This window comes from Halictus rubicundus, chromosome 9 (assembly GCF_050948215.1).
Source record: "Halictus rubicundus isolate RS-2024b chromosome 9, iyHalRubi1_principal, whole genome shotgun sequence".
In the NCBI taxonomy this organism is placed as follows: Eukaryota; Metazoa; Arthropoda; class Insecta; order Hymenoptera; family Halictidae; genus Halictus; species Halictus rubicundus.
The window spans coordinates 8,333,000-8,358,295 of NC_135157.1; the positions used below are offsets into that span (position 1 = coordinate 8,333,000).

General features: G+C 33.0%; 6 protein-coding genes across 10 annotated transcripts; 3 read left to right on the plus strand and 3 right to left on the minus strand.

Moving 5' to 3' along the window:
• Nucleotides 1-2,774: 2,774 nt before the first annotated feature.
• Srpk (SR splicing factor protein kinase) lies at nucleotides 2,775-7,558 on the minus strand. Of its 2 annotated transcripts, XM_076793923.1 has the most exons (7): nucleotides 6,548-7,543; nucleotides 6,257-6,376; nucleotides 5,344-5,557; nucleotides 4,944-5,259; nucleotides 4,112-4,690; nucleotides 3,749-4,043; nucleotides 2,775-3,659 (listed from the first exon to the last, which is right to left on the minus strand). In XM_076793923.1, the coding sequence occupies exons 1-7, from the start codon at nucleotides 6,733-6,735 to the stop codon at nucleotides 3,368-3,370; spliced, it is 2,004 nt and encodes a 667-aa protein (XP_076650038.1). In that variant the 5' UTR covers nucleotides 6,736-7,543; the 3' UTR covers nucleotides 2,775-3,367. The 2 variants fall into 2 exon arrangements, with proteins under 2 accessions (XP_076650038.1, XP_076650040.1); XM_076793925.1 differs by lacking the exon at nucleotides 6,257-6,376 and having other exon boundaries at nucleotides 6,548-7,558.
• Nucleotides 7,559-7,744: 186 nt separating this feature from the next.
• On the plus strand, nucleotides 7,745-9,936 carry LOC143357433 (ataxin-3). 2 transcript variants are annotated; one of them, XM_076793933.1, is made up of 5 exons: nucleotides 7,745-7,920; nucleotides 8,000-8,164; nucleotides 8,512-8,648; nucleotides 8,832-8,986; nucleotides 9,089-9,936. In XM_076793933.1, the coding sequence occupies exons 1-5, from the start codon at nucleotides 7,897-7,899 to the stop codon at nucleotides 9,730-9,732; spliced, it is 1,125 nt and encodes a 374-aa protein (XP_076650048.1). In that variant the 5' UTR covers nucleotides 7,745-7,896; the 3' UTR covers nucleotides 9,733-9,936. The 2 variants fall into 2 exon arrangements, with proteins under 2 accessions (XP_076650048.1, XP_076650049.1); XM_076793934.1 differs by having other exon boundaries at nucleotides 9,137-9,936.
• Nucleotides 9,937-10,232: 296 nt separating this feature from the next.
• Nucleotides 10,233-15,991, plus strand: Unr (cold shock domain-containing Unr). Its single transcript, XM_076793918.1, has 11 exons — nucleotides 10,233-10,359; nucleotides 11,449-12,739; nucleotides 12,827-13,006; nucleotides 13,093-13,283; nucleotides 13,364-13,574; nucleotides 13,652-13,881; nucleotides 13,969-14,233; nucleotides 14,331-14,579; nucleotides 14,649-14,854; nucleotides 14,928-15,512; nucleotides 15,604-15,991. The coding sequence occupies exons 2-11, from the start codon at nucleotides 12,344-12,346 to the stop codon at nucleotides 15,770-15,772; spliced, it is 2,682 nt and encodes an 893-aa protein (XP_076650033.1). The 5' UTR covers nucleotides 10,233-10,359; nucleotides 11,449-12,343; the 3' UTR covers nucleotides 15,773-15,991.
• A 1,169-nt stretch (nucleotides 15,992-17,160) lies between these two features.
• LOC143357439 (uncharacterized) lies at nucleotides 17,161-19,841 on the minus strand. Its single transcript, XM_076793942.1, has 4 exons — nucleotides 19,485-19,841; nucleotides 17,854-17,997; nucleotides 17,603-17,734; nucleotides 17,161-17,370 (listed from the first exon to the last, which is right to left on the minus strand). The coding sequence occupies exons 1-4, from the start codon at nucleotides 19,531-19,533 to the stop codon at nucleotides 17,306-17,308; spliced, it is 390 nt and encodes a 129-aa protein (XP_076650057.1). The 5' UTR covers nucleotides 19,534-19,841; the 3' UTR covers nucleotides 17,161-17,305.
• Nucleotides 19,842-20,797: 956 nt separating this feature from the next.
• On the minus strand, nucleotides 20,798-23,578 carry LOC143357383 (suppressor APC domain-containing protein 2). Of its 2 annotated transcripts, none has more exons than XM_076793831.1 (5): nucleotides 22,040-23,578; nucleotides 21,664-21,810; nucleotides 21,377-21,589; nucleotides 21,142-21,289; nucleotides 20,798-21,068 (listed from the first exon to the last, which is right to left on the minus strand). In XM_076793831.1, the coding sequence occupies exons 1-4, from the start codon at nucleotides 22,883-22,885 to the stop codon at nucleotides 21,143-21,145; spliced, it is 1,353 nt and encodes a 450-aa protein (XP_076649946.1). In that variant the 5' UTR covers nucleotides 22,886-23,578; the 3' UTR covers nucleotides 20,798-21,068; nucleotide 21,142. The 2 variants fall into 2 exon arrangements, with proteins under 2 accessions (XP_076649946.1, XP_076649945.1); XM_076793830.1 differs by having other exon boundaries at nucleotides 21,147-21,289; nucleotides 22,040-23,576.
• Nucleotides 23,579-23,842: 264 nt separating this feature from the next.
• Hus1-like (Hus1-like checkpoint clamp component) lies at nucleotides 23,843-25,292 on the plus strand. Of its 2 annotated transcripts, none has more exons than XM_076793836.1 (3): nucleotides 23,843-24,280; nucleotides 24,458-24,864; nucleotides 24,927-25,292. In XM_076793836.1, exons 1-3 carry the CDS (start codon nucleotides 24,229-24,231, stop codon nucleotides 25,290-25,292), a joined length of 825 nt encoding a protein of 274 aa, XP_076649951.1. In that variant the 5' UTR covers nucleotides 23,843-24,228. The 2 variants fall into 2 exon arrangements, with proteins under 2 accessions (XP_076649951.1, XP_076649952.1); XM_076793837.1 differs by having other exon boundaries at nucleotides 23,869-24,280; nucleotides 24,531-24,864.
• Nucleotides 25,293-25,296: the final 4 nt, after the last annotated feature.

Genomic DNA, 25,296 nt, shown 5'->3' on the forward strand with positions numbered 1-25,296 from the left:
ACGAAACGAGAAAACGCGCGTCGGACCTTTGAATTTTACTACATATGAATACAACTATTTGCTCGTACACCAGAGATGATAGAGGGTAGGTGGAGATAAGCAGAAGTAAGGAGTCTCTCATACATCAAGCTATACACATTTTTACTGTTAATTTCATCCTAACTATCCTAGCGCCAAGCAGCGAATCACACCTACATAAATTGTCGTTCGATTTAATTTGTATATATATATATGTATATATGTATGTACATACACAGGATGTCTAACAATATGTGACAGATATTTTAAAGGATAGTTCTCCACGATAATAAATGAAACCGCCTTAAATTTTCTTCCACCTGCTAGCATACACCCCGTACGTATATATAAAAGTATTTAGTTCGTATTTATTTTTTATGACTGTCTTTCTATTAAAAAGAAATTCAATTCAAATGGTGATCTGTTGGTCTACTGACTGTTTACAGTTACTACATACTGTACTTGCAATAGACCAATTTTCAACATCAATTTATTCGAACGTGGAAGTTTCAATGAAAAAATATTATTGTTTTTTTTTCGACTTCTTTTTATACAGCTTCGCAATCTTTAGAGTTGTATCACCAAGTCGAAGACGCCCTGTATATACATATATACATAATATACATTTATATGTCGTCGGTATGTATAATCGTTAATGTTCGGCTACGCGATGAAATCACGCCTCCTTTAAATCCGTTAATATACCGGTGAAAGAGATCGATCGAACGTTTGTGTCGTACAACCAGAATCGTTGTTGCAATAATCGGCAATCACAATTCGCCGCTATTAACACGATGTCCCTTCGTTCGTCGATAACAATTAACATTCTATTATACATTCACGTCAAAAATGTAAAATTATTGTTGACGTACAATCGTGCAATGATCGTCAATGGATTTAGCGATAAGGACGGTCAGGCGAAAAGCTCGAGACATGTTCGAAGGCGTTCTTGTTTCCTTTCCTTTCTTTTTCAGTTTCTGCGATCATTCTGTGCTCTAGTACTGTCATCCGCTCCTCTACAGATTTCACTGGCCGCGTTTCATAAAATGATACCGATATATATAATATATATATATATATATATACTATATAATTTCCATTATGTACTGTACAAATTCAACACGATTGCCATCATCAGTCCCAAAATTGTAATTACGGTGGGGTCGCATCAACATAAGGGAAAAGTTAGAAGAGTACATAATTCGAAACAAAGAGAGAGAGACAGAGAGACAGAGAGAGGGAGAGAACCATTTAAGTTCCTAGAATACCGATTCTTGCGTATTTCTCAGATTACAATTTCATGCATCATAGCACAAGGGTAGAAGAGGCACTTTCCGTTTAGGATAGTGCTGTCCATTGCAAGCTCTGAAAAATTTTTCCCTCTGTTAGCACAACGTGTAAAAGAAAACACAACTAAGTTAAGGGAACCTGTTCGTAGACAGCACTATTTATGAGGATATATACAAGAACAGAGTGAAATTTTACTGTTACCTTACTTGTTACTCTGTTTCAACAATTGTGTTAAATATACATTGATTTTGTAACCTTTCAACAGAAATTACGCTGAATCTACATTTCTGAAACAATTATCCTCTTTTACCCGGAAGAAATTTATTATTTATTCTTCGTATATGCGTTTCCACCTTGGTTTCATATGAAATGTTTTATCGGTTAGTAATACCTTTTTCCTTCATCGAAAACAATCTTAAACTGGCAGGCGAAGCGAAACAGAACATTCGTTTGGAAGCATAAAATCAGAATTCAACGATACAAAACACGTTTGCAACGTTGAATATCCAGTGAGCGTACTGTTTCGCTTTCGTTATAAAATAGAAGACAAGTTATCGGCAGAGAGCTCAATAATCAGTCAACAGCTCGAAGAAAAAGACGCACGGAACTTAACATCACATATCCTTGTATTCTTGTATGACGATATTACTTTTATGTTCACCAAAGTATCATTCACGATCTAGAAACTCGCCTCCTTTCTCCTAATTTTACATTATTTATATGTTATGCCTTATCCGTAGAATGAAACTTATAATAACTTGAACGAAAATGTGTGCCACAATCAGTAACCTCGATCATTCTTCGAAATTAGACAGTGTATATGTATATATATAATATATATTATATATATATATTATATATATATTATATATACCGCAGACATACGATTACATAATAATTTTATTACAAATATTCTGTTTCCTTTGAAACACAAGTTTCTTGTTTACAATGCTTGAAATTTCATGATGTATAATTGTATTTCATTAGACTAAATTACGATGACTCGGATTGGGAGAAATGAAGTATGCACTGTCTCATTCCGAATCGTAATTAATATTTTGTATCAGCCGTTCTACCAAGAATCTGGCGACCAACTCTTAAAACGATATACATATGTCTGCATACATTAAATTTGTACAAAGGTTCAGTTCCTTAGACACGCGTTGCGACGCATGTGCAATGAGTATTTTTTCTCTTTTAATTATTATTAACATAGTATAGTACTATTAAATCTTCTTGAACGATAATTAAGCACAAGGAGAGATCACAATGAAAAAAACTGCAATCAACGGATCCCAATCGATCAATGTAATACACAGATTAATGTGTTACTAAAATTTAATGTCGACATAGCAGTAACATTGCGTCTGCTCTTGCTTAAAGTACATTATGAGTAGGTCCCATGACTCTTGGGATACATGATAAATTAAGTGACAAGTACGAAGGATAATCAAACGATGATCGTGTAAAATAATAAAATATTACGAAATTTTAATTTAAGATATCATTACTAAATGAAAAACGTGATTAACAAATTTATAAATATACAAACAGGCAGCCACTGTCGAGAGTGTTACAACCAGAAGCGTACCGTAACTACATACGTAATTTGGCGAAATGTAACAAGCTCTTTCTTTATCTACGATAATTTTTTCTTGTCCCTCAGTACTTGAAATTACCCGTACTATTGTCTTAGACACAAACAATAACTGTATCAAATTATCAGTAATTATAAAAAAAAAAGGTAAACAAAAATATTTCTGAATGTTAACAATTTTATAAGATACGTTCCTAATAATTTTGCATACTATAACAATATATATGTATGTATGTATATGTATATATATTACAATTCGTTCGTGTATATTAAATATTAAATAATTTTATCGTGTGCGTTTTTAATAACAATGCACTCGTTATATAGAAATAAAACACTGTATATAATTATGAAAGAATTTGACACCTGCAGGTCATTGCTTCTTGTCACACTCTCGACTTATGATTATATCAGGATGGTAGAAGTTGAAGAATTTTAAAGGTAAAACGATAAAAAACTTGATCACTTTTTGATTTGCAGCCATGGATGCTTCAGGCACTCTGCTGCTGTAGCTCGCACACTCGGGTCAAACTCAAGCATCGGAGTTAGGAACTCTTCAAACTCGCGCGCTTCTCTCGGTAACCAATCATATTTTTCTGTAAGCACCTCGTACAATCCCCAAGGTTTCAATCCAGTAATATGCTTCAACTCGCCCTTCTTATTGAAGTACATTTTTGAGTTTTTGCCAGATAGAGCAATACGTTTTGGTATTTCTCCAAGTAATTCGATAATATGAGCTAAGTGATCTTCGTCTCTATGATAATACATTGTTTTAAGTGGAAAGAAATTACAACAGATTTATAATGATTGAAATAGTAAATAAATAACAATGTTGTTTTTTACCTGCAATAATCTTTACCACTATGCGGTTCGAAGAGATAGTCACCAGTCGCTAATTCAAATGCCATACAGGCGGTAGACCATATGTCCGCGGAAGTATCATACCCAGATCCTAATAACACTTCTAATGATCTGTATTGACGAGTTTGGATGTCGTCCGTGAATTTTTTGTAGACCCAACATGCATTTCCGAGATCTGCTATTTTCACTTCAACATCACATTCCACTATGGCAGGATCTAAGGGAGCTACGGATGCTCGTTTTAATTGTTTACTGTCTGGTGGTTGTAAATTACGTCCTTTAAGAGAATACAATTAAAATGCAATTAATTAGAAGCAGTTAACAACTATTTCCTAAACATTTTACCTTCGCTACATTCGTCTGTATCTTCATGATCAGGTGGTAACATTCCTTCTCCACAACTTTTTTCTACATCACATAAGTTCGCATTATCCATCTTTTCAGGTTGTTGAGGTAACTGATTGTCTACTTTCTCTCCACCACCTAGACTATCAACACCGTTGAGGTGTAATGAAGGCGCTGACGGTTCTGATATGTCAGGCGAACCTTTGCTTTCAGTATTATCTTCTATACTTTCTGTATTTATATCTTGATCTGGACTATTTGTTTCTAATTCTCCGTTTTCTCTTGTGTTATTTGCCATTTTATTTTGTTCCTCGAGTTCTTCGATTTGTTCCATTTGTTTTTTCAATAATTCATTTTGACGTTTAGCTTTCTTTTTAAGTTTTTTCTTTTTATTTTTCGACATTTTAGAGTTAGGAGTAGGTTCTTGAAATTCCTTTGGTGCGGTTGAAATTAATGATACTGGCAATCTCATTCCTAAAGAATGTAGTTCGGTAGCTTCACAAGCTAATTTCCGTATGTAAGCTTCATCAACGCAAATAAGAACATTTTCGGGCTTAATATCTGTATGAATAATTTTACCTGAAAAAGAAACAGATCTTTTGAAATATCAGTTCATTTTAATAATATTAATTTAATTAATTTTTATTATAATTTAATTAATATTCATTAATTTAATGTTATTTTAATGTTGGAAAGAAATTTTCTAAAAATAATTTCAAATGCCTCAAATTTGCATTATGCGAAAGTGTTTTAATTTTCAAAGTTTTTCATACATTTGCACGAAAGTTAAACATAATAAATATTGAACAAATTTTTCTCAAGTCTGTCTTACATTTATTATGGAGATAATCAAGTCCTTCAAGGACCTGTCTGATGATACGTTTAACATTATTCCTTGGAATTCCTCTATAGTTGGATTTAATAATCAGTTTTAGGAGATTATGTCCAAGCACTTCAAATACCATGCAAACATGCAGACCATTAATGCCACTGATCTTGAAATCATTGAGCAACTGGACGGTTTTATTGCGTTTAGGATCACTGGAATCTGTATCACGCACGTCTTTCAATAATTTTATTTCATCCAATGCAGTTTCAGTAAAATGCGATGCAGATTTCACCACTTTAAGTGCCACAAATCGTTTATCCTGCAGAACATATTTCAAGACATTCCCCTTATATACACTTAATAATCATAAAAAAATATGTTATTTCAATATGAATATACGTACTTGTAAATCCCAGCAAAGCCAAACCGTTGAAAAATGGCCCCAACCCAGCTTACGAGTTACATGATAACGATTTAAGAATAAATCCCCTATTTTAACTGGATGATATCCTCCTTTACAGTAATCACTGCTATCCTCTTGTTCTTCGTCTTCGCTACTGTAAAGCTCATCGTCGTCCTCTATTGTTTCATTACTGGAGCTATGGCGTGGGTCCAGTCTATAAATTTTATTAGAAAAACAGAAAAGAAAGTAATACGAATCAGAAAATGCAAAACAAAATTATGCTCCTTAGTCAATAATATAAATAAGTAATGACACGAACAAATATAAGGTTTAAATTATACTTATAATTAACGTTTAGGCATAAACAAACTGTAAAACACATTATAGATAAATGACATAAAAACTGGAGAACCTATATAAAATTTGAATATAATGTCTTTTTCTCCAATAACTTTGAAACCACAGATTAGGACTATTAATGAAACTCATATTTTTTTAATTATAAGAAAAACAAACAACTTGCTTTAACATTTTCCAAATGCTGCTTAATGCATTACTTTCTATCAACAAGACTACTAGAATACCCTTAACGTAATGACCTTTGTTTATACTTATTGACTTCCACAATTTCAGCTCCTGTTTTTCGTTATAAAGAAGAATTAATTTCAAACATGTCGTTTTTTTTAAAGAAAAAAAGTTAATGACAAATTGATATTGAGGACATATTTGCATGTCTCTTGTCATACCCTAAATAGTTCACTGACAATATTTGATCAATATGAAATGGTAAATGAAAATTAATAAACAACATTGCAGTTACATTTGTTAAATAAAAGTTGACTTAAATCACAAGTTGTTAGCAAGGAAATCAACAAAAAGTAAAATAACTCATTAATAAAAGATAACCAAGTACCTCTTTCCGAGGTAGAAATCTGAAATCCGTTTTTCTTGTAGGGTTTCTGGCGCTTTTGAGCATTGTGCTCCTGGTGTCTCTGATTCACCCTGAGAATTTCCCTTTCCCTCAGCTGTCCAACTATGTTTATTAAACCGAAATTTACTTAAATTATAAACTGTCAGCAAGAAAAGCGAACAAATAATGAAATAATAGATTGACAAACAAGTAAAATTCATCGAAATTATAAACTGTCAGTAAGAGAAGTCAACGAAAAATGAAATAATACATTAATAAAAGATAATCTGGTACCTCTTTCCGAGGTAGAAATCTGAAATCCGTTTTTCTTGTGGGTTTTCTGGCGCCTTTGAGCATTGTGCTCCTGGTGTGTCTGATTCACCCTGAGAATTTCCCTTCCCTTTCCGTTTGCTCGGCTTGTGCCTCTTTTTCTTGGCTTGAATCGCTAGGACCCGCCTGTTCACGTCCGTCTTCGCACTCATACCGTCCTTTGCGCCTCGATTCGTCGGGCCGCTATACTTTTTTTTTTCGCACTTCTCACACTTCCGTTTTCACTTCCCTCTATAAATTTGTTCTTTCACGTTCGAATGGAGGCACTTACATCCGTTACACCTCGTCCCCGAGTCGTCTACGAACGATGTAATATGGTTTTATTATCGTCTCATTTCTGCGCTGTGCCGCGCACTTCGCTCGGCGGTTGTTTGAGTATGGCCGCCCCCGCCGTCACCGTGTCTCTCCGGCCTCCGTTTTCGAGCAAAGCAGGTGTCGTCTTCTACAGGTCGTCGACGCTGTCCTAATCTCTAACACACCACAACCTTCTCTCGAGATCGCCCTTATACCGGCGATACACTCGCAGATACAAGCGCCTTCCTTTCCGGCACACTCGCGATTTCCAATTTTTCTACAGATTCCCTTCGCTCGCACTCGGTAATACTCAATACTCGGTATCCTTTTCTATGCCGTGGTAGTAGACGAAGCTCAAATTCGGCCAAAGCCTTTAAATAATAATTTTATAGTTTCCGATGCTTCTCACCGATTAGAGACTACATTGTGCTTTCCGATGCTCACAATTTTGTCGAATATTTTGTACTTAGCTTAATGTTTTCGTTCGATGAAATTATATTTTATATAGGTATTCCTCCGCGAAGGAAAAATGTAATCAATTTTATAGAGATCATTTAAAGATGCGACAGAACGTAAAGATGATATAATTATGTAATGCAACGCATCTATGTCTAATGAAAACTATTTTAATGAAAACATGTGATTAATCTTTTATTTTCTATTTACATTTTTAATGTATTTTTTTCTTTGCAATATTACAAAGATTTATGCTTTACGCGGACAAATGCTAAAATGTTTTTATGGCTTAAAGTTTTTACAAAATATATATACTATATATTTATAACTTATTTTATAATTATGGAATCTGTTGCGAGATGGTAGTACTGTAGGTGTTCTCGGTAAAACCTACCGACACGCTTTACTATACTTTATGTATTTCTGGTTATAACCAAAAAATATTTTTGTGGGTGACGTTTAGTCATAGAAATGTTTTAAGCTTGTTCGACGTATAACAACTTAATTATTCCTTATTTAATGTCTGTATATTTCACGTACTACATTCGACAAATACCGGTACAATGGAAACAATATTCCATGAAAAGGTAAATAATGATATGCGCAGTAAAAAGATTGACGGTCTTTTTGTATCTATACCGTATTAATATGAAAAATGTTTTACAGCAAGAAGGTTATTTGTGCGCACAACATTGTTTAAATGCACTTTTGCAAGGACCATATTTTAATGCAGTGGATCTTGCCAGTTTTGGTCACGAATTGGATAAAGAGGAACGAATGAGAATGGCAGAGTCAGGTGTTGACAGTGAAGATTATAGACTCTTCTTAGAGGTATATATTTCTATTGCATCATAGTTTTTGCAGTAGTATATGTATACCTGACTCATATAATTCATACTGATTCGCATAAATCTATAGAAACAGAAACACTCAATTTGGTTTCAACAGTGTACAATATAACAATAATAACAGCGTACATTTGTTTAAAAGTAGAAAATCTGTGCTTAGTTAAACAAACAGTGTTCGTACAAGAAACGGATAAAGTGTATTATAACTAAACTGTATTATTCTCAACTAAATATCAATCGTTTGTTAAAATTTCTATAAAATATCAGCAAAACAAATTGTATATAATAATATTATACATAAAAAAAAATGATATTAATTGTTTTGTTTAGCAACCATCAGGAAATATGGATGATAGTGGATACTTTTCAGTTCAAGTTATTAGCAGAGCATTGAAAGTTTTGGAGTTAGAGCTAGTCCCATATAATAGTACTGAATCGGCAGCTTTAATGGCACGGAAAGATCCTTCGTAGGTTATTATTCATTTCTTCATATCTTCATTTTTCATGTATTTTTTAACAAAAACAAATAATATAAGAAATTCATATATATATATATATAGACTTTTAATTTTGTATTCATTATCATTTTTCATATATTAATTTATATTTTTTTGCGCTAGTATATAGTAATAAGAGATATGCTTTTTCAGACTGATGAAAGCATACATTTGTAACTATAAAGGCCATTGGTTTACCATAAGAAAAATTGGGAAACAATGGTTTAATTTGAATTCTATGTTGAGTGGACCACAACTCATATCAGATACTTATCTTGCAATGTATTTAACTCAATTAATACAAGATGGTAAGCACAATTATATTCAAAAAATAAAAAAAGAATAAAATCTTATCTTATCTTATCTTGTAAAAATAAAATTACATTCAATTATAATGTACTTTTTAATAGGTTATTCTATCTTTATCGTTATTGGTATACTTCCTCAATGTGCTGCAGATGATGTTCTTATGAAAAATCCAGTAATAATTGCACCAAAAATAAAAGCACCTTCGAAAACAGAGTCGAAAGGTTATCGGTTGGGTGTTAGAGAAGAAGATGAACTGTTAAAAGCTGCACTTGCTCTAGGAGAAGTAAAAGTACCAAGTACTTCTAATTTGTTAAGAACGACTAGTACTACAGATTCAAATGTATATAACAAACCATCGACATCCAAGGAAGAAACGACAGAGAATAAACCGCGAGAAAGGATAATTCCTATAAAAGTTGAAGGCAGAGACGAAAATGATGATGAAACTGCAGAGTTGCAAAGGGCGCTGCAGTTAAGTCTAGAAAATAATAAGGAAGATGATATCGACGAATCTGTTAAATTGAGATTAGACCTACATAATGATAATAAAGCAACTCATACAACAAACATAACTGGTGAAACGGATGAAGACGATGATTTACGAAGAGCTCTTCAATTGAGCTTAGAATGTGTCACTGCTCCACCAACACCGGATCCTGAGGATTTGCGTTGGCGTCGATTAAATTATTTTGGTGTTCATTCGAGGTCGTCAAGTGCAGAAACATCCCAAAAACTAAACACTTAATAATATGTGCAAATTTTGTTTAATATTATCATTATTATTATTATTATTATTATTATTATTATTCTATTACTATCACTATCATTATTATTAAAGCAAATTTTATTTGTAAATTATAAATGACTAATTACTTTGTATACTACGAATAATAAAGATCTGGAAAATGAATGTACAAATAAAGAACATGTATATGTTGAAACTACTAAACTTCTTGTTTACCATCACATTACTAATGTGCATCACTATACTATTACTAATTACCTTTATTTTTAAAAACACTTGCTCGATTTAATTACTTTACGGGTACATTGTAAATATTAATTTTTCAAATGTACTCGATGTTGTCGGTTAAAAATTTTACGTATTCGAAAACACTGTTGAAAACACACTTCCCCTTTATTTTCGTGCGTACTTTAATTTGAATTGCCAAAATAAGTTGCATTTTTATTGGTCTTTTCAACGTGTAACATGATTAACGAACAATATAAATCTTTTCGTTGTAGTATTACCAGAAAGTTATGTATCAAGATTTTAACTGCAGTTGCTCTGTGGTTGCTCCTGTTTTGTATGTGAATGCTGAATGTTGACATTCAACATGGCGGCATGTCGTCAGTGCTGTGCTGTGTCGTGGTGAGTTTTATAAAACTTTCTAAAGTCGTTCGATTACGAGCTTTATAACGAAACAATTAGATTTTGCAGGATTATTCGTTCTCCATCAAGAATATTCATATTTTATAAGTCCGTTGAGGTCTGATAAATTTTTACGATACCCATAGAAATGAGCGACTTCATAAAAAAATCAGAATCTCATAACTGGCAAGCACGTATAATATTTCGGAGTTTTGTTTTCTTCTCTTTTGGAAATGTGTTTTATCGACTCGAATTTCAGATGGACGATTATAAAATTAGTAGAATGACATGTATTTAGTTATATTCCGAATATACTTACGATACCTATACCGTTACATATATTTCAAACATTTTCATGTGGGTGTTCAAGTAATCTATCTGACTTGTACTAAAGTTCGAGTATTATGATTTAAACCATGAACCGACGACAATAATGTCTTGATTGGTTATTCAACGTCGGTAAACAAGATTTAAAACGCGAATAAAATATAGAGAATTAGATAAAAAACGTTGAGAAAACACCACCAGTTGGATCATAAAAAGTCAATGTCAAACTGGCTCTCAATTATTGCGAATATCTTGTTTATCTCATGTGAAACCACAAATAGAATATAGTAAAAATATGCTGTGAATTATCTTATATACTTAAACATTCATATCAATGTAAAGTGTAAAATATATAATAACCTATAAGTACACCTGAGACAATACTTATTAGTGGAAATTTATTTTTTACTCGGCCCAACTACATTATGTATGGTAAAAATTCTCATTACATGTATATGTATGTATAAGACATAAAAAATTACGAGGGTACATCTTTTTTTATAGATAATACATATACTTTTTAAATAGTATAATTGTTCAAGAAATGACTAAATAGTTACACTTGTCAATTAGACAAATTAATCACAACATGATTAAAAAAACAAAAAAAAAATAAACACTACTCTTTCAAACGAATATTTGAATCTGTCAGAATCTTCTGTTGGAAAGCTCGTGATCATTAGATTTACATTTAAATATTATTATTTATTTATAAATAATGTTTGATCTATACTAAGATAAATGTATTTTTTAAATTTTCAGCTTGTGTAATTGTTAGTTTAGGACATTTTTGAAACCAAGGCTCACTGTAAATTTCACAATTAAATGCTGAAGAAAGAAACGCTAATATAGAAATATCGGAACAACACAATCACACTCAGCACGCATTGAAGACATCTGAGGATTTTCAAGTCAACATTTATCCTTTAAATCTCCTATGTTTTTTGATTTACTCCTTTTATTAAGGATGACTGCTGTTTAAGAGGAAACACGGTTATTCTAACATACACTAAATTGAGTAAATATCAAACAGTTGTTAATAACACTCGTGCATACATATGTGGAAAGTATCAATGGTCTATGATGTGCTAAGAATTTTGTACTCGTATTAATTCGTAAATCAACATTAACTATATCGTTCATTTATATATTGTGTACACAAGCTTTGTGAGAAAGAGTTAGGTGAGCCATAAAGTGACCGTAATTGTGATTGCGGCTGAGATTGTGCTGCTTTTGGTTAATAAAACACTTGTATTTATATTTAAAAGGAGTGCCAATATCGCACAGAGTTGTCGAGGTACTCGCAGATAAATAATTTATAATATACGTGAAAATACGTTCAAATCCTTCCTTCCACTTCTTGGTCACAAAGGAGCCTGCATTTCTGCAGCATTTTAAAGAGCCTCTCTTCCTCTGTATTAAGTTCTTGTAACATTATAATAGTGAACAAAGATATAAGGTACCAAGAACCGTTCTGTGATATCTATGTTAACACTTAAATAATTGAAAAGACTAAAAATTTCTAAATATAAGTATATATATATATATATTGTGGTGAAACGGAAGTGAACATAAAAAAGAAATTAAGTAATTGTTTCAAGAAAAGAGGAATACTTATACGTCAAGATTACATTTAAAGTTGTGCGAATTCGAAACAATGTCCAACAATCCTCAGTGGAAAACGTTCCAGCCGCCAATCATGAACTCTGACCCTGCAATACTTGATTATAAGTCCGTGGCTATACCTAGTCCCAAAGTTATAATGGGATCGCATCAATCAGCAACTAATATCTACAGAAATGGTACCAACTACGGTAGCGACCATTATATGACAGATTCTCCTCCTGGGAATGGAAAAAATAATATACAATATGCAGGTTATGCCAATACACAAAAGTCACGTAAAGAACTTAACAGATTTCCTTTTGGGACATTTACTGGAATGGAAGGAAATGCTGCTTACACAGAAGACACATCAACAAATAATTCCACCGATCAAGATCAATCTGCTAACCAAGGAACACGAGAAACAGGAATAATCGAAAAATTATTAGTAAGAATTTTTGTATTATTATAATCAGTTTCACATCGGTATGCTTTTTTTATATTCAACATAACTTTTCTATTTTTTTGTTTACAGCATTCATATGGATTTATACAGTGCTGTGAAAGACAAGCAAGATTGTTCTTTCATTTTAGCCAATTTAGCGGTAACATAGATCATGTAAGAATTGGAGATCCAGTTGAATTTGAAATGACTTATGACCGACGAACAGGAAAACCTATTGCTAGTACAGTCAGTAAAATTTCTCCAGAGGGGGTTAGTATGGAATATATATAATTTAAATACTTTTGACGAAGAACTACAAACAAATGCATAAATTTGTAAAATCTTGTATGAACTAGGTGCTAGGCGAAGAACGAGTTATTGGACTTGTAACCATAGTATCACACGCGAGTGGTGACTTACAAGGCCGTATTAGTTATGAAAACAGAGGAGAATGTTTTTTTCTGCCATATACAAAAGATGATGTAGAAGGAAATGTTACTTTGGTTATCGGTGATAGAGTGTCATTTCAAATTGCTACTAATCAACGGTATATCATCTATATGTTTTATCACGTTTGTTAATTTATAAATTTGTAAAAGTATTATAAACCTTTAAAATCAATTACAGTGGAAATTTAGGTGCGTGTCATGTAAGATTGGAAAATCCAGTACATCCAGTTCGCTATCGTGGAGTAGTATGCTCGATGAAAGAAAACTTTGGCTTTATTGAACGTGCTGACGTAGTTAAAGAGATTTTCTTCCACTTTAGCGAAGCTAAATCTATGAAAGAAGAACTTAGATTAGGAGATGATGTTGAATTTATAATACAAACTCGAAATGTAGGAGCACATATTTCATTTATATAAGGAGCTATCGATTATTATTTTATACCAATTATATTATTACTATTTTTCAGGGGAAAGAAGTAGCTTGTAACATTACTAAGTTACCACCTGGTTCTATAGTATTTGAAGAAGTCTGCAACGAAGTAGTGAAAGGGCAGGTATTGAAACCTTTGGAAAGGGGCACTGCAGCTCGTCATCAAAATGATCCATTGCCTGGAAGAATTCGTTATAGAGATACTGATCATTCTGAAGTTGAAATTCCGTTTGGAGACAAAGATCAAAAAGGAGATTTTACTCTTAGGTATAGATATTTCGAAGTTGTGGATATGTATTATCGGTTTGTATTACTGTTCATCAATACAACTATACGCTAACTTTTTTTTCTTAGACATGGGGACTGGGTCCAATTTCGTATTGCAACGGATACTAGAGATCAACTCAAAAGAGCTACTGAAATATTGTTGTTACCTGAATCTTTTACTGTGTCTGGTGAAAGACGAGAACAAGGCATTATTGCTGCTCTCAAAGATGGATTTGGTTTCATTCGTTGTGCTGATCGAGATTTAGCTCGTTTATTCTTTCATTTCAATGAAGTTCTTGATGTTGATAGAGAAATTAGTGTAGGAGATGAAGTTGAGTTTACAGTTATTCAAGTGAGTATATCTAAAAAACAACAAATAGTACGTGTTAATCGTATTTGTATGTTATTTTTTTAATGTTAATATTTATCATTGTTAATTGTCATGATAGGATACTTCTTCATCATTTTCGAGTAATCGACAAAGTGCAATTAGGTTGAAACATTTACCAGCTGGTACAGTTCAATTTGAAACAATCATAGAAAAAGATTTGATGGGTACTATAATTCAAGGTGTAAGCGGTACCTGGTCTCATTTGGTACCTGGTCTCATCGGATACGTAAAAGAAAATCAACAAAAGAGTGTTATTTTCTTTATTAAAGATTGTAATCCAAAAAATATTCCAAAACTAGATGACAAGGTATATTTTTTTTTTCTAGGGTAAGAAAATATCGATTAATTCGTTACTTAAAATACGATTATTTTTTAGGTTCAATTTAGTATCTGTCAAGTAAAACGAAATAAAGAACTTGTTGCTGTTGACATATCTCTAGTGAATTCTTCTGGTGAAAAAACTTCAAGTGGTAATAAAAAGTTGAACGGTCAAGTTTGTCAGGGCTTCATTGCTGCTCTCAAAGATGGATTTGGTTTTATTGAGACTGTGAATCACGATAAAGAAATATTTTTTCACTTCAGGTAAAGATTTTTTGTATAAATCAATCTTCTGTTACTAGATCGTTGATACTTACGCCCTCACAATTCTTCTTAGCAATTTTGAAGGAGACGCTAGTACATTGGAAGTAGGAGCTGATATTGAGTGTATAATCAGTTCTGGAAATGGTAGAGGAAACAGTGGTTGTGTTGCCGCGGATTACGTTAAATTAGTACCTCGTGGAAGCATTCCTAGGCCAATACCAGTTAGCGAAGTGCTCGATGGAACGGTCGTGAGACCATTACGAAGTGCAAATCCTGACCAGGCAGAGTATGCTGGTTTGATAAAGATAAACGCTACTAACGAAGACGAAGACGTCCCAGAATACGAGTTTAGAATTATGGGACTGGTTAATAAACGCGAGCTATTACAGGCTGGCGACCCTGTACAATTACAGGTCGATTCAGCAGGCCATGCTTGTAATGTTGTAGCGGTTAGAAAAAAGAGAAGAGCAACAGTGGATGCAGTGAAAGGTCCTTTCGGTTTTCTTGCCTATGAGATTGACGAGGGTAAGAAATTATTCTTTCACATGAGTGAAGTTCGAGATCATGCGATACTTCAGCCAGGAGACCCGGTTGAATTCGTTTTGATTACGAATCAACGTACTGGTAAATCGTCTGCATGCAATGTAACACGATTAAGGTAAAATATCAATTTTTACAGAGATTCTTTCTTCATTTGAAACAGTATCATAAATTGATCTACGAATATATTTTGTATATTTATTGTACAGCGATTTAGTCCAACAACGACCCGAACGTTTGATCAGCAGACTGCGTACTACATCTATGGAAGACACAGGTCCTAAATTAACGGTAGTTAGACAACCAAGGGGGCCAGACGGCACGCGTGGATTTAGTCAAGAAAGATCCCAGCATACCCCTGGTGCCATTCAAGAGTAATGTTGTATCGAAACGGTTACTGCTTATTCAAATTGTAATCTACATTACTTGTTTTTAGTCCATACACTTCGGTACCGAGATTATTATTATCATAAGCATGATCGTAAACATTTGCCAAATTGAGACTAATGTGACAACAATAATAATATTGATAATAATCAATTGGATTATGAACTTGTTGAGAAAAGAAACAGAATATAAAATAAAAAAAAACAACGAGTCACTTTATCATCTTATAAAATATGAAAATTATTAGGGGGGCGATTTGTCTAAACTACTTAATTTGACTAAAAATCTGTCGGTAATCTTGTTTTATTTGCAACACAGCATAATAGTTCTAAGAATTCTAAACAAGTGTTGTGAAATATTCTTGAACTTTTTAAATTGCTACTCCCTGTAAAAATTTTATAGACATTTCCTTCCATTAGTTTATTATACGTAAAAGCATAAAGTGGAAAATAATTTAATATTGAACCATTGACAACCTGCCCGTTTATAATATTCGATGATAATGTCCCGTCTGCTTTTATAAGAATATACGTACATGTTGATACAACATTTATTTATATAATTTTCTTTAGAGTATTTGTTTTACCTATACTGTACACTACAATCAGTTTAAAATGTACAATAGACGAAACTAAAGTCACATGCAAATTCATCATATATATAAAATACTGATTGGCCATACAATCAAAAAGAAAAAAGAAAATGTATCCGTATCACTTGCTGAAACTTGCGAATTCAAATGATTTTATAGTGCAAGGAGCAGACTTATGTTTCATTATATGAATCACCGTAACGTGTAACTCTGTTGAAAAAAGAGAATATCAATGAATTTGTAAAAGAAGTTAATAACTGGCCAATTGTTTGTCCTAGATAATATATAATATATAAATATATGTACATGCAGTTAAGTTCCTGGTGCAGTCTCGTGTTGTAAAATCAAACTAGTATTACGAATTCAGTCGATTCATACTACAAAAAAGAAAAAAAAAACAAAACTACAAAACAGTACTTATACGAAGAGTAAAAGAATCGATTTTTACAAGTTTTGCCATCAGAAACAGCAAGTGAGGTACACGTGGCATTATGTAGAAATAGATGAAAGGAATAAAAATAAGAACAAAGTGCATAACACAAGCACGATACAAACTAAGCGTTTGTCTGACAACTCATGGATCCAACACATCATGTGCATACATATTGTAAAATTATTGATGAATAAACAGTGAAAATGTCAAACCTCTCTTTTTTGTCTTAAAATACAAAATAGCTTAGCAACTGTGTTTTTTTAAAACAATATTCACTGTAGCAAATAAGTGTTTTTGACTTTTGTCATCTTTCTATATTGACAATTTGTAATAAAAGTTTATAAATAATAATGTGCAAAACTATTATGATATATACAATATGTATTTATTATGTATGTACAAAGATGTGGAAATTGTTACAAAACGTGTTCATTTTTTTTTTGTATTTAATAGCACATGTATTTGATTTTTAATAGATAAGTATAAGAAACATTGTAGATTAGATTACAACACATTCGTAGGGAAACGGTCCTCGGAGACGTAAATAATTCAGTCCTGGACAAGCTGAAAAAAAACATAATCACCTCATTAAATAGAACTTTTTTAAACAACATTTCTAATTATTATACACAGTAAATTTTTATTTTGATATTTAATATTAGGTAATACATCATTCACACTATTAGTGGAAACTGTTGTATTTACGATTACGTCGGGAATTGAATGTAATCGAATATAAGGCTGCAATTTATAAATATAATCATCTTTAATCAGTAACGATAGTAAATATACTAACGTTTGTCACAGAGTGGCCCATAATAACCGGTTCCTTCGCAGCGACATTTAAATCCAGGGTCCGACGATATTTGTATGCAAGATCCCTCGTTCAAGCAAGGTTTTAATCTGTAGCACGTATCACTACGCTTGCCTGAAAAAATAATTATACAACAATAACTGTAACTATACGTTCTTGACATTGATGTGAGAGTACAACAAAATAGACAAATTTCCTGTTAATGTTGATGAAACTAGCAAATATTTCATTACCTCTTAATGCTTCTTTACAGTCCTCATTATTATTATATCTGTATTCGGAAGAGCAGCCATAACCGCATCTGCATTGTGCGTTATGAATTCGACATCCATACTGCATTTGATCCAAATCGCAAGCGCGCGATCGCGTGCTTATGGCTACAATAAAAAAATTATTATAAAGTTAATATCTTCTTGGGACGCTAAAACTAATTTTCAAGTATTAAATTTTGTTTGCCTGAAAATTTATAAAGTATTCAATTGAAATTTAATCGTTATGATTATAATAATCAGTTTTCTGTAGAGTTAAATTATAGAAGAAATATTTTTTTTAACCGTAATTATTTAATTAATTATTAAATTATTTTTATTTTTAGTAAATAATGATTTATTTTAATTGATAATTAAAATATACTGAACAATTTTTTACATATTCATCGCAGAAACAATTACCTTCACTTCAGTGGTATTAAAGATGCATCGTCTCTACGACTACATACGTGATTAAGTATACAAACAGGCTAAAGTAAAATATTACACGTGCCAAGGATATCTCGGCGACAAATTACGGACGCAAGTTCCCTGTAAAACTTTTCTAACGAACGCTTCATTCGCAGTGAACGTATCTGCAGTTTATTTACCCTATAGAGATAATGCTACGAAGAAATATGCTGCCTCGGCCACTATTTGTACCGGATGTATCCATTGCACTTCTCACTTGTCTAAATTGATAACCGTTAAAGGAGATAAAGCACGGCTGTGTGGGTTAATTGATTTTTCGAATATTAAATTTTATCATAGTCATCATCTATATTCCTACATAATAAAAGCAGTAGAATGGAACGTGGAATGTGCATCATTGAAACTACAGTTTATTATCGCATTGCATTATCTGTGTCCTCGGTGAATGAACCGAGATCTTTCTTTCAAAAGAACACGTTCAAGCCTAATTTTACATTAAACGAATTATCTACCGAAGAAAAAAAAAATATTAGTCAGCGATTGTTACGTATAAAAAGAAATATAACAATTTATTGTTACTTTCAATTTAGTCTAGTGCTTTAAAATTCTTGTATCGAATATTATGCTGATGGAAAGTTGTAAAGTCGTCACTTTTGACTGAACGGTTTAAAATGTTTGTTGAGATTTTCGAAAAGCCGTTTTTAATCCATTTAATTCGCCGCCACCCCTAATACTAAAGAACTTTAGAAATTTTCATTTTCAGTCACTAAGTGATTTGATAAGAAGTTATAGTGACATAGTACACTTTCGTCGTAGCAGCAAAGAATGAAAAAAGATCGAAGCAAGTATCTTAAACTGATAAGTAAAAAAATGTCCGCACGATAGTCCTTGATAAGAATAAATATTCGAATAGTCAAGAAGATTTGGAACAATACGAATTTATTCAATACAAATTATTTGAACAATAAGTTCGTCTTTCGACTGGTTCAACGTTTATTTACAAATATATGTATATATTTTTTTCGGAAAACATTTGAGAAACATGAAACTATTTATCTTTCAAAAATATTCGAAAATTATTTATGTTTCTGAATAATTCGGAGAAAGTATCGAGTTCAAGATAGGAGTTTGAGAAGCGGTCGAACTTCGATCGATATTCTCAAACGTATAAAATGTTTTCGTACCTACAATCACGAGTAGCAAAATTATTGGCAGTACCGATCTTGGTGGCATGATGGGCCTACAGAAAGCTCACACGAGATCCGGACGAGGAGTCCCGATAACGATAATCCAGCCAGTGGATCGTGCAGTCCGAAAACGAAGATCGACGACCGGCGATCCGCGCCTGCGGATAGGCTTTTCCTGACCTCGGTTGGGTCAAAGGTCACCCGTTTGAAGGGGTTCGTCTCACGCATGCACTATCGCAAACAGAAAATTCTTGATGCCCACGCTACGTAAGCGAGCAACGATACTCGCTGAGCGCGCTGAACTAACTGAACTGTTGTCTCTGCACGGCTGGAGGCAACTGCCCCTCAACAACTGCTAACTAAATACAGACTAACGCGTTTAGTTTAGCTAAGATGTCACCAGACACCAAGAAACCATGCGTGGGGTTGTCAATCGCTCGACGTCTACTCCATAGCTACACCCATCCTTTTTAATAACTTCCTTAAAATCGTAATTCTCTTCTGTCACGTACAAGACGATTCGAACATAATAACATAAATAATTACAACAATATATATTTATATTATATTCTATTAAATAATATAAAAGGAATTATCCTTCTGAAAAAAATTTTAGAAAACATACGGAATATATATAATTATAAAGAGATATATTTAATATATCGGTAGCTAAAAGTAGTTACTCGTATTTGTGAATGAAAAATTAATCTTAAAACCAGCATAACTTATGGAATTGCGAGCATTTGAAGTACAATAAATTTTATTTACATTCGTCTTCAAAACAATTTTGGAGTCTTATATAGTTTCGGGTCAGTCCTTATTTGTCATACGATCCGTCACATACTTTTTCAAACAGACCACACGGTCGGCATTATACTTTTACAACTTTGAAGTGGCTTGAGTTTATATTCAAAATTTCCATTTTGTATGTATATGTCGAGAACATATTTTTTTTATCGTTAATTATATTTTATAGCCTTTTTTAACGATATTAAGTATACTTCCAGAAATGTTAAATCAAATTTACGCTTTTTAAATACTTTGTAGTAGATGATATAAATAGCAGTGCCAGATAATTAGAGAAGCATATTATCGTGTTTTTAAGTTGGATAACATTTAATATCGCGGACTTGCTTCCGGGACTAAATGTAACGCGCATTGCAAAAGTTGCAGAATTTGCTTCCGCGATCTTTTGTAAAAAATATTTTTTTATAAGATAAGAGAAATCAGCGTTAATCATGTTATGTTGACCGTTGCATTTTATATGTGAATTTAGATCATGGTGCCGCAACAGAATGAATAATTGGATCAAGACTGTTAATTAGAATAATTTATTGACGAAACTGTAATAATCTTTGAGATTCTTGGACGGATTATGAAAGTTTTAAGGCACTTTGTTTACATTGTATATCTTAATTTGAATATGAGTACCTTGATATTTAACAAATTTTTACAAACTTAATCTAAAATTTGAATATTACTATTATTTATTTAGTTTTACATAAATGTATAATTATACATCAACACTTTTCATTTGCGTCTTCGGTGGTAAATCTTCATAATAATCGTCTTAGTTATATTCTAAAAAACAATATTTGTTTAGAATATAATTTTCTGTCAAATACTAGGACATTTATGTTATTATTGTTAGTACCTTACATGAATGTTTGGTCATGTTGCTCGTGGATCATTGTCGCTCGTCGAGATTGAACCATGCTACCTTGCCTATTATATAATTCTCGCACCAAGTTATCTTTTTCTTGTTCAAGAATTGCTATTCGTTGACTTTTCTTGTTAACCTCCTGTTTTATATTTTTTCGCAAATTAGTATTTATCTCTTTATTAGTGTTATGGGGATTTAGTAGTTCGAAATCCATTTTTTAGCTCACCTCTGTTAGTCTGTGATTTTGTTGTTTGAGCCCAGAAAGCATATCTTGTTGAAGTTGCGTAGACGTTGGAGTACTTAGAAAAGCAAGATTCATATGAAGAGGAAGACCCCCACGTTCCCAGCTAGTAATCAATGCAGCCAAGTGTTTATTAACTTCCAGCACTCGGGCACGTTGCAATTCTAAGCGTTCTTGTTGCGCTTCAGTCCACTGCTCCTGGAAGAGAAGATAAATTATATGTCCGTTACATTTAAAATAATCTTATAAATTATTAGCGAAATTCTTGATACCACGTGAGATCCCATGCGTCCAAGATGTTTGATCTTTTCTTGCGTGGCAGAGATTTGCTTTAAATACCATTCTCTAGCTTTGTCAACTGCTGCTAGACCTTGAAGCAATACATCTTTCTCTTGCTCGATTTGTTTCATTCTCTTCATCTAAAAATAAAAACAGAATTAAACAATCTTTTTTGATAAAGACTGAAATACAGGTTTCCCAACTATCCAATCTAGAAAAATGTTGTATAGCATTGTGTGCATTAGAAGCTAATTAAAGTTTCTTGCAAGCTGTACAGTTGTACAGCATGTTAATACTCAGTAAATATCGTGCATACCCAAAACCAATCACCAATCGTTAGTTGGGAATCCTAGAGAAGAACATCTTTACCATATTATAATCAATACCATTCTGCAACGTATGACGTCTAGGTTCTCTACGCCGATTTAAAGATTTTTTAAGTTGGAGACCAACTTGATTATTTTGTAATTCAACTGCTTTACCATCTCCCAATACACGAGTTGGTCTCAATAACGTTCTTGTATCTGGTTTATAGTTTACGGCTGGTAATTGCCGTTTTTCTATAGCTTTATCATCATTCATTAATAAACCCATTTGCCAATTTTGTAATACTGTTCGAATTTCAGACTTGTCAAAATTTCTATCGGTGTTAATAGTTCTAACTTCTAATGCAGCACCTGTTCTAGGAGGCTTTGGGGGTCCATATGCTTTATTTAACTTTGATTCGGCTCCACTTCTAGCATCCATTAATTCTAATTGCGTATTAACATCCTTACGACCTGCTAATAACTGTGGCATACTTAAAGTTCGTTGCTGAGATATGGCATTATTTGGTCTTATAGTTGCTGTATTCGGAGATGTACATGTTGTTTTAGTTTGACTGTCAGGAATAAGAATTGGAGCGGATGGTGGCCTATTTGGTTGACCACTGTGTTTTTTGGGATCAGATTCCACTTGAATTTGTAATAGGCAAATTTTCAGTCCAGTGCAGAACCTTTCAAAAGATAACAAACCATTTGGTGGTGTAACTTTCTTCAGACTATCTAAAACACCTTTTGGAAGACCCTGTGTTCCGTCATCTTGCCATCTATCTTCAATATCAGAAAATTTAACGTACCCTGTATTTTGATCATCCATTATATCAAAAAGTGTACGCATGGCAGTGACAAAATGTTTCGGCAAACCATCAGTGGCCGACGTTAGTATTTGCGCCATGTTTATATACAAGTATACTTAAAGTATGGTTGTTAAGATCACATGTAATCGTTTAAATATTTTACATTTACACATTATCTTTCTGGTGCTGGAACATATTCCATTATGTTTTTTATAAAACGTATGACCCATGAATCATTCAGTCATAATTGGTCATCGTTAATCGATCATTGTTCTGTTAACCTGACAGGTCTCCTTTCAAGTGAACATTTATTGATGTGTACTATCAGGTTAAAAATTAAATTAGTGTCATCAAATTTGACTATATTTAACACTTTTTAGATGCATTTTTTTGTTAGTTTTGTATTTATAAAGCCAGTCTCCTTTTCCAAATAACCTCTTTAAACTTTCAGTTGTATGCAGCAAGTTAAATGTAAGCACAACAAATGTAACAAGTAATCAATATGAAGGCACACCGATCGTCGAAATAGTCGACCATCCCAATTTGACATCCGACGTGAGACCTCTCTCTCTTATGCTATGGATACTCAATGGCATATGAAACATTTTAAAAAATATAAGGAAATCAGAAACTTGTGTTTATAAATGTTTTATACTGTTACCAGAATCACCTTTGGTCAATATACTGTCATAAAAAATGTTAGTTGTAATGTTAGTCATGATGTTTTTAATGGATATTTAATTTAATAGCAATACCACAGACGAGGTATAGGAGTAGACCAATCACCCAATGTATTTTTTGTCCCACGTCTGCGGGGCTCTAGAGCCATCTAGAGCCACCTTACCATTTCTGTGTCATATCCTACTGTATCGGCCGGAACTAATATTGTGGAATTAATTGGAATTCAACGGCGTTGCTGCTGATAAAAGTAGAAATCTCATCAATAGCCCATCTGTGTCAGTCCCACAGACAATGTATAGGAGTACATAGACCAATCACCATATGATATTTCGTATCACATGGACTGAAATACCGACGTCGCTAAAAATTGGTGGTTTTGTTGCGCACTCTACGTTTAAAAACGAGGAATTTTAGAACTACAGCGAGTAAAGCAAAATTGTTCAGACAGCAAATATGAAAAGTAAATAGCTAACAATAACCAGCTAACAACATCGTCTGCAATACTATTACGGTGTTGACAATATGTCTTTCAATATTATTGGTTATGCTTCGTTTCACGAAACTACGTAAAATATGCTGTCTTATTTTATACTCCGTTTGAGATACAAATATAATCTAAAAACGAAGTATTTATGAAAAGTGTCATCATCTGTCAAATGCCGGTAAAAATTGTATCACAAGTTCCCGCGCAAAATTTGTTTTTGTCTCGCACTCTTCCAGCTTATTGTTAATGTAAAACATTTTTATCATATACTTCAATATGAAATTCCGATGTAGAATGGTAGATGTGATCGCTATGAGAGACTTTACGAGTGAGTTAAATATTTATACTTCATTTATAACCTTTCCTGATGCTTTCACGAATATTGCGTATACGCAAGTAGTCTTTGACGTAACAAATATATGATTTATGAAAAATGATCGCGAATAATTACTTCAATAATGTTATTAATTATTTAATAAAAAATTAATTTTATTTTCTGTTTTAGATATTGTTAATGTTCTTTCCCGATTAACAAAACAATGCACTTTAAAATTAACCCCGAGCGAATTGTGCTTTAGCGTCGGTGACGATCGCGTATCGATGGTTTGGGCAGAATTAAGTCAAGATCATTTCTTTTCCGAATATCTTATGAACGGTGTCACCGAGGAGCAAAACGAAATTTATTTAGAATTTGATGCAACTATGCTCGCTAGATCACTGGGTTCTTTACGAATGACTGCAAAGAGCGTAAAAATAAAACTGACAAATAAACGTCAACCTTGTCTCTCATTGGAAATTGAACTGCCGTCATTGAGCATAGAATCGAGACAATGTTTGCACGATGTACCAGTGAGAGTTGTACCGCGTCGAGAATGGCAGGAACACCAAGCACCGAATATTCCGGAATTTGATGTAAATATTTATATATCATGGGTGTCTTATTGCTGAATTAATTACATTTTTATAATTTTTAGATATCGGTAGATATGCCGCAACTTAAACACGTAAGGAACATTGTGGAGAGAATGAAAAACATGAGTCCACGGTTAACATTAAGCGCTGACAAGTCCGGTATATTTGTGCTAAAAGTTGATACGGACAGCGCCACAGTTTCTACACATTTCCAGGATCTGCAGGTGTGGAGTTGCAGTCAGAAAGATCATGATGACAAAATATCCGCAACCATTGATATTAAAAAATTCTTTATGTTCTTGGCCTGGGATGTCGTACATCCCGATGGCGTGAAATGTAACATACTTCAAGACAGAATGGTAAACTTATATCTACACTTATCGGATTATTTGAAAATACATTACTTCATTCCTTCGATGACTACCTGAGTCA

Excerpts from the sequence above, each read along its gene's own strand:
- Srpk (XM_076793923.1), bottom strand. The coding sequence starts at position 6,735 with ATGAGTGCGAAGACGGACGTGAACAGGCGGGTCCTAGCGATTCAAGCC. Across the intron at positions 6,377-6,547 it reads GATTTCTACCTCGGAAAGAG|TTGGACAGCTGAGGGAAAGG; the intron begins GTACCAGATTAT and ends TAATAAACATAG. Across the intron at positions 4,691-4,943 it reads TGATTATCTCCATAATAAAT|GTAAAATTATTCATACAGAT; the intron begins GTAAGACAGACT and ends TTTCTTTTTCAG.
- LOC143357433 (XM_076793933.1), top strand. The coding sequence starts at position 7,897 with ATGGAAACAATATTCCATGAAAAG. Across the intron at positions 7,921-7,999 it reads AAACAATATTCCATGAAAAG|CAAGAAGGTTATTTGTGCGC; the intron begins GTAAATAATGAT and ends AATGTTTTACAG. Across the intron at positions 8,987-9,088 it reads AACTCAATTAATACAAGATG|GTTATTCTATCTTTATCGTT; the intron begins GTAAGCACAATT and ends ACTTTTTAATAG.
- Unr (XM_076793918.1), top strand. The coding sequence starts at position 12,344 with ATGTCCAACAATCCTCAGTGGAAAACGTTCCAGCCGCCAATCATGAAC. Across the intron at positions 12,740-12,826 it reads GAATAATCGAAAAATTATTA|CATTCATATGGATTTATACA; the intron begins GTAAGAATTTTT and ends TTTTGTTTACAG. Across the intron at positions 13,575-13,651 it reads TTATAATACAAACTCGAAAT|GGGAAAGAAGTAGCTTGTAA; the intron begins GTAGGAGCACAT and ends ACTATTTTTCAG.
- LOC143357439 (XM_076793942.1), bottom strand. The coding sequence starts at position 19,533 with ATGCCACCAAGATCGGTACTGCCAATAATTTTGCTACTCGTGATTGTA. Across the intron at positions 17,998-19,484 it reads TTTGCTACTCGTGATTGTAG|CCATAAGCACGCGATCGCGC; the intron begins GTACGAAAACAT and ends TTTTTATTGTAG. Across the intron at positions 17,735-17,853 it reads CTGTAAAGAAGCATTAAGAG|GCAAGCGTAGTGATACGTGC; the intron begins GTAATGAAATAT and ends TTATTTTTTCAG.
- LOC143357383 (XM_076793830.1), bottom strand. The coding sequence starts at position 22,885 with ATGGCGCAAATACTAACGTCGGCCACTGATGGTTTGCCGAAACATTTT. Across the intron at positions 21,811-22,039 it reads ATGGTATTGATTATAATATG|ATGAAGAGAATGAAACAAAT; the intron begins GTAAAGATGTTC and ends TTTTATTTTTAG. Across the intron at positions 21,290-21,376 it reads AAAATCACAGACTAACAGAG|GAGGTTAACAAGAAAAGTCA; the intron begins GTGAGCTAAAAA and ends AATATAAAACAG.
- Hus1-like (XM_076793836.1), top strand. The coding sequence starts at position 24,229 with ATGAAATTCCGATGTAGAATGGTAGATGTGATCGCTATGAGAGACTTT. Across the intron at positions 24,281-24,457 it reads CGCTATGAGAGACTTTACGA|ATATTGTTAATGTTCTTTCC; the intron begins GTGAGTTAAATA and ends TTTCTGTTTTAG. Across the intron at positions 24,865-24,926 it reads CGAATATTCCGGAATTTGAT|ATATCGGTAGATATGCCGCA; the intron begins GTAAATATTTAT and ends TATAATTTTTAG.